General features: G+C 34.3%; 1 protein-coding gene across 1 annotated transcript in view; it reads left to right on the forward strand.

Moving 5' to 3' along the window:
- Positions 1–4,597, forward strand: part of LOC136863323 (sterol O-acyltransferase 1) — a 115,769-nt gene extending 111,172 nt beyond the window's left edge. Inside the window, exon 11 of the mRNA XM_067139710.2 lies at positions 3,456–4,597. Within this exon, the coding sequence (XP_066995811.2) occupies positions 3,456–3,512 (57 nt within the window). The 3' untranslated portion in view covers positions 3,513–4,597. The remainder of the gene's footprint in view (positions 1–3,455) is intronic.
- The last annotated feature ends 2,090 nt before the right edge of the window (positions 4,598–6,687 follow it).

Consider the following 6,687-nt stretch of genomic DNA (forward strand, 5'->3'; position numbering starts at 1 on the left):
TCTTTGAAGTTCAGTTCATATTGGTGAATCGTTGTATACATTCATTGGTATGTTTATACTAAACATTCTGGAACATTCTATGATATGGATGTAATAAAATTTATCAAATAATACAGTAAAATACGATAAAATGTTCACAGTATTCTTGCGGTACGCTTTGGAATTATATTAATTTTGTACGTTCACAGGCATGTTTGTACCAAGAATTCTAGGATATTCAAGTATGTATATTGTTTTTCTTTTAAGTTCATATGATTAAGAATGTTGGATGATGGATATCAGAATATTATGATGTGTCATTAGTTTTGTTGGTACTAATCTCGTTAAAAAAATATTGAGTAGGTGCAGATGCTCCCTCTTTGTAGTTTTGTTGTTGGACATTCAGTAATCTGCGAGAACAGAGAAGAATGAAGTATAAGAATTTTGTCAGTGGAATGTCTAATGAACGTGTGGAATAAGTCTTTACTTACATAATCCTGTTGACTGGTCGAACGTGTACAGTTAGGGAGCACGTCGTGTACTGCTCCGTGTACGTCTAGGGCTAGTACTTGCGGTAAGGGCGAGGGGAAGTGGAGGGGCATGAGGGGTATTGATTGGGGAAGGTGAGGTAGAGGTGGTAGAGAGGGGAAGTGGAGGTTCAATCGGGGTAGTGATTGGGGGAGGTGGAGTATGGCTGGGCGTGTCTTCGGGAGGTTCCTTGATATATATTGGATTCTGTTTTTTAACTATTTTTATGTAGGTGTTTTTTTTTAAACGAGATGACTGTATTAAAGAGGGTATTAACTTTATCTGTAATTTCATTCAAGTTATAATTTGGGTTTGCGTATTGATCTATAGTAATGTAAAATTCTTCCGTTATATTGAGCAGAGGGCCCTTGGGGATCATACTTAAAATCTGCATGTCGTTTTCAATATTTGTAAAATTATGCTTATAATCCTTGTTGTGTTGAGCTATAGACGAAAAGTGATTATGCTTTAAGGTGTTAATGTGTTCTTTGTAACGAATAAAGAAGTTTCTGCCAGTACGTCCGACATAGCTAGCCTCACAATTGTCGCATTTCATTCGATGCACTCCTGAACAACTGTACCTATTGTTATCATTAACAGATTTGGCGTTATGTAAGATTTTGGCACTTTTGTGTGTGGTTTTGTATGCTATTTTTAGATTGCGTTTTTTGAAAATATTGGTTATGGAATGAACATGGGTATTATTAAATGTGAAAAGTACGTAATCCTTCTTGGAGTCGTTAGCTCTGGTTAGTCTTGATTTGGGTTGATATTTTATCTTTTGAATGATTCTATTGACCATTTCTCTATTAAATCCGTTTTGATGGGCTATATCGTGAATCGTGTTTAATCCTTTTTTCAGCTCTTCCTGGGATAGAGGTATATTGAATGCTCTGTGTATCATACTATGATAAGCTGTTTTTTTGTGAGCGTTAGGGTGGATAGAATCTTTCCTTATCGTATTGGAGGTTTGAGTAGGTTTTCTGTATACTTGGTACATCAGGCGATCGTGGTGTCTAGTGACAGATATATCTAAATAATTCAAGGTGCAATCATTTTCTTTTTCTATTGTGAATTTTATATGTGGGTCTATTTTATTTAGCTGTTCTAAAATATTTGTCTCATTGGTGAATCTATTGCCTATAATAACAAAAACGTCATCTACAAATCTGCACCAGAAAAAGATGTTCTCAATTTTGCTTATTTCTTGGTGCTCTAAATGATCAATGTAGATTTCTGCCAGTATACCTGAAGCAGGAGATCCCATAGGAAGACCTTGTTGTTGGTAAATGGTGTTATGGAATTTGAAATAATTATTGTTAATGGCGAATTCGAGTAAAATCATGAACTCTTCTATTTCTAGGATGCTTAAGTTACTGTGGTTTTTTAGATTATTTTCAATTAATTTTATTGTTTTATGTGTAGGTATGTTAGGGTACATGTTCATTATATCGTATGATGCTAGACTATGGTACTGCTTGATTTCTAGTTTTTTGGTAATGTTGCAAATTATTATTTGATAAATTTTATTACATCCATATCATAGAATGTTCCAGAATGTTTAGTTTAACATACCAATGAATGTATACAATGATTCACCAATATGAACTGAACTTCAAAGTGTACCTCAAGAATGCCATAACATTTTACGTGTTGAAATTGCATTCCACCATATTATCTACTACTCACGAACAGTACACTAGAATTTTATGTAATATATACATGTCATAAAACACTGACGCTTGTTTTTAAACCAGAAGAGACATCATATCATTGTATATTTTATATATTGTATATTTTAATATTATCACTCACATCATGTGACATTCTTCATTAGATTTAGTAATGTTTTAAAATTATATGTTAAGTTAACTTCAGATTTTGTGACCAGCTAAGGATGACCTCTGTGAAGGTCGAAACCGGTACTGCTTAGTAACAAGATATTATAAAGTATTGATTAGGTGGCCTGTACCCATTCTTTGTGATTGTAAATACCAAGTATCAATACGGACATGAAACTGATAGATTACAAGAAAGCGTATTGACTTAAACCCTTATACACGAGTTACTATTGAGTGTCTCCCCATAGGTACATTGAAGCTCGGTGAAATTGGTTGACCACAGGGTCTGGCCTCTACTTGTTAGATATTATGCATGAGACACTTTTCATGTAATTGTAGGTGACTATGTTCACGAATGCAAGAAAAGAGTGTGTAGAATCCTGCAAAGAATTCTTGCTGCCATTGCAGCGTTAATATTTTCCCCACAATAAAAAAAAAAATGCCCGAAAATCATTCAAAATATATCAATTATCACATTTTCCCGGTGATGTAGGAGCCTTAGATTGCACTCCTACAAGATTAGGCTACCGGTATATCGAATGTTGTGATATAATTGTCCGTTATTTCATTTTTTAAGCAAACTCTCATAATTTTAAATTAAAACTATAATAAAATTTGTCTCGCATTCATCATCATAACGCTTTTGTTGCCTCTTGACATGTTTACGTCTTAGCGGTCTCCGCTAACCATAATCTATAATAATGTCAACCATGTGTCTGTGTGACAAAATACTATGTCAACACACCACTAGGAGCGCTATATGTAAAGAGACAAAAGACGCTCACTGCCAAACGCATTCAGAAATCTTACGGAAATGTGTTATCTTTAACAATTGTTTCATAACAAATGTTGGAAATGTTTTCGTGAAACAGGGTACTTTAAAAAAAAAGTGTTAAATTAATAACAATTGTTAGTTAAGATTTGTTAAGTAAAACTTAACACAGATTTAAAGAAACAGGACCTAGGTGTACAGATTTTTTTAAATGTGATTGTGAATGTGCTGTAGAGAAGGCAAGCTCTGCCATGTCAGTGGAGTCCATCAACTAAGTTATGTATGTTGCTGAACCTTTTGTAATGATTACTGATGATTACTTTTTCTTATTTCAGGAGTCATCGTGGGATTTCTTTATTCCGCAATCATGGTTTTGCAATGCAAGCAACTAATTGAGACTTGCAATCACAAACTGACATTCGTTTTGGAGTTCTGGTCGAACAAACTGCAGGAAGTTATATGTATCCATTTTAATTTCCAATTTCCTGATGCATTTTATTAATATTAATGTTTATACATGTATGTATCCATGTCAAGCCAGGCTGAGTAGTTTAGGTGGTAAGCACTGGCCTGAGCTCAAGTTAGCGGGTTCGATCCCGACTCAGTCTGGTGAAATTTAAAGGTCATTTTCAGTTCTCTTCCTCAAGTTTACAATTCCTACCTTAAATTGTACGGTTATAACAGAGGACTTCCAGATATTGGACATTTTTGGTAGAATGGTTGTGAATACACTCTTAGATTAGTTATCCTATATTAGTCAAGGTATGATTTCCTATATAATGTGGCTTTTGAGAAGTTCCACCTTGTTTAAGTCAAGACTGATTTTTCTGGACTTTAGTAAAGACCATTCTTTTCCATTTGTCAAATATCTCCTCCCGACTTAGTACATAATGTATGGTTGTTCTTCATGAAAATTGTTTTTCTTAAACATGTAGTAAGTTTGTGTATGATAGAACAGGGTAAAGTTTCCTTTTTTTTAACCAAAGATTTATATTGTTCCTTTTTCTTCATTCCAGACCTCAAAGAGTTGTGTGCTGTATGTATAATATTTAAGAAGTTGAAACATCAGCTCCTCCAATATTTCTACCTACTTAATTCTTGCTGAATGTATATAAAATGACATATTATATAATGTTATGTAACAAAAGAGTACTGTAGTTAAATTCACATGGAGATTCTGTATTACAAAACTGGTACATTATAGTATCTGTTGTTACAGATATTATTTTAGTATATTGTAACTTAAACCATATTATCTTTATAATGGCCGAGTTAGGAATGAACATACACCTTTAACCCATTGAGCCCTGCGTATTTTTTGGATTGAAACTGCATTGGGACTGGGATTATTTTGGTGGAAATATAGTGTCTCTTCGTATCATGAGAAATTTCTTACTTACAAAACCATTAAAGATTTAAATGAGGCGTATAGTTTCAAACATGGCCAAGTCAGTTGAGCTGTTTTTTTTTTTTTTTTTTTTTTTTTTTTTTTTTTTCAGGAGAAGCAAAAAACTCGTTTAGGATATTAATTCATATATATTCAGACACCTTATTCTTTATGTTGCTTAACAGAGGCTCCTAATTCATTACCATACAATTTTTACAGTCTAAATATATTACATGAATTGAAAAGTGTATTTAAAATTTGGACTTGACCATGTTTGAAACTAACTATGGGACTTGGCCAATTTTGAAACTTACCTAAGAGGACTTGGCCATCTTTGAAACTTAGATTAGAAAATTTGGCCCAATATACATTATTTCTGCTTCACCGTCTTTTGGGTATGCTTATGCAACAGTACCTTAGAATAAAAACACCTTGTTTAACTTTAACGGGGTGTGCATGGTATGCAGTATAAAAGTCTTCTATATCTTTCATTTTCAGTAGCCTATGCTATTCTGTTCCTCTGTGATTACAGGTATGATACTGTGGTAAAAAGGTCACGGAATATGCAAGGAAAAAAGAAATCTAGATTAGGCCTATTTTCCAACTGTGTTCATCTTTACTTTATTTGGAGCAAATATGATTAAAAATTATATAAGATTTAGCGAAAAATCTTTAAATATTATTATTTTAAACATTATGTTTGTGTAAAATTACCCAACATTGTGACCAATGTAGAGGCTAATTAACATTTAAACAGTGTATATTTTGCAAATATGTGGATTCATATAGTTACTTCAATGTATATTTTTCATATTATACCTATTCAATACCATCATGCCTTCGAAACACATCACCGAGCCTTGATTGAATCACCACTAACAACACGTTGATTGTATTATACTCATCTCAGCTGTTTTTCCCTCGTGCGCTTCCAGGTCGAAGGATCACGTTGCCGCTTTCTGGAATGGCGTTTATTTATTTCCTCTGTTTTATTACACAGCAAATATGAATACTATTAAAAACAACCAATTAATTATATATATTTATTATTTATAAAATGTTTATAAAAATATACACAAACAAAACCACCACATGTGACTCGAACAAACTTCAGTGAACTACGTGACTGGATAGCGCAGGGTTATTGGCTCGTGCGGGTTAACAGGGACTTGAAACGTCATTCTTTGCTGTAATTTTAAATGTGATCTGGCCGGATTTGAAACCCACTTTCGTTCTCGTCGTATTCATCTTGTAAAGAGGAATCCATGGAAGTCAGAACATCAGAACGTGCAAAAGATGGGCTTGGTTGTGTTTGAAACTATACGCCTCAAATATACATGAAAATAAATGGCTTTCATCCCACAAACTGCGGAATAAGGAATACATTAAAAGCATTTTATTTTATTAGTCTCATGAGTCTGTACTCAGTCTACCTGCTGAGCTGTAACACATTCTTCTCCTTGCACTTCCTCTTTGATTTCCACATCTATTTGTTCTTCAGGAGCATTTCTCACACTATTATTGACATTACTACTAATTTCATTGAAAAATAACATTCCTAATCATCATTACATTCTAAAAGGGGTTATATATCAGAAAATTTCAGTTCTTTACTGGCAGCCATCTTGTTTACAAGCGAATCTCGAAGTCTAGAGATAGCCCACTTCAAACTAATATTACCAAGCACACTATTGATATATATTAGCAAAGAGCATATAATATTGCAAAGGAGGAGTCCCTACACAAATCACAAATGCAACTCTTTGCCATCTGTTGAGGAAAAGCTGAATTATGTAGTAAAATGAGACAACGGAACAGTTCCGTAGTCCGGCATTTTATCCACAAAGATGAAGCACGGAACGGTTCCGTGGCTTGGGCCCAATGAGTTAAGGCTCCTAGACTCGGCCAGAGAGGGTCAAAATGCAGAGAAATGGTTGATAATAGGTTCATTAATTAATCCACTCTCTGCTGGTTGCCCACTTCTCACAGTTCCCCCAGCATAAGAACTGCACGTTGCTTGGAGAATACCCTAACCTTTTCTGGGTCTGATTTGAAAGTGCCATCTTCATTTTAGGCTGTTAGTATGATATGATCTCCACTCCCAAAGGCATTTTAGAGCTACGGCCAGTAGGAGATTAGACTGCTGCTAACACAGAGTACAGACACCTTTTGCACCTGCG

This window comes from Anabrus simplex, chromosome 2 (assembly GCF_040414725.1).
Source record: "Anabrus simplex isolate iqAnaSimp1 chromosome 2, ASM4041472v1, whole genome shotgun sequence".
NCBI classification, from domain to species: Eukaryota; Metazoa; Arthropoda; class Insecta; order Orthoptera; family Tettigoniidae; genus Anabrus; species Anabrus simplex.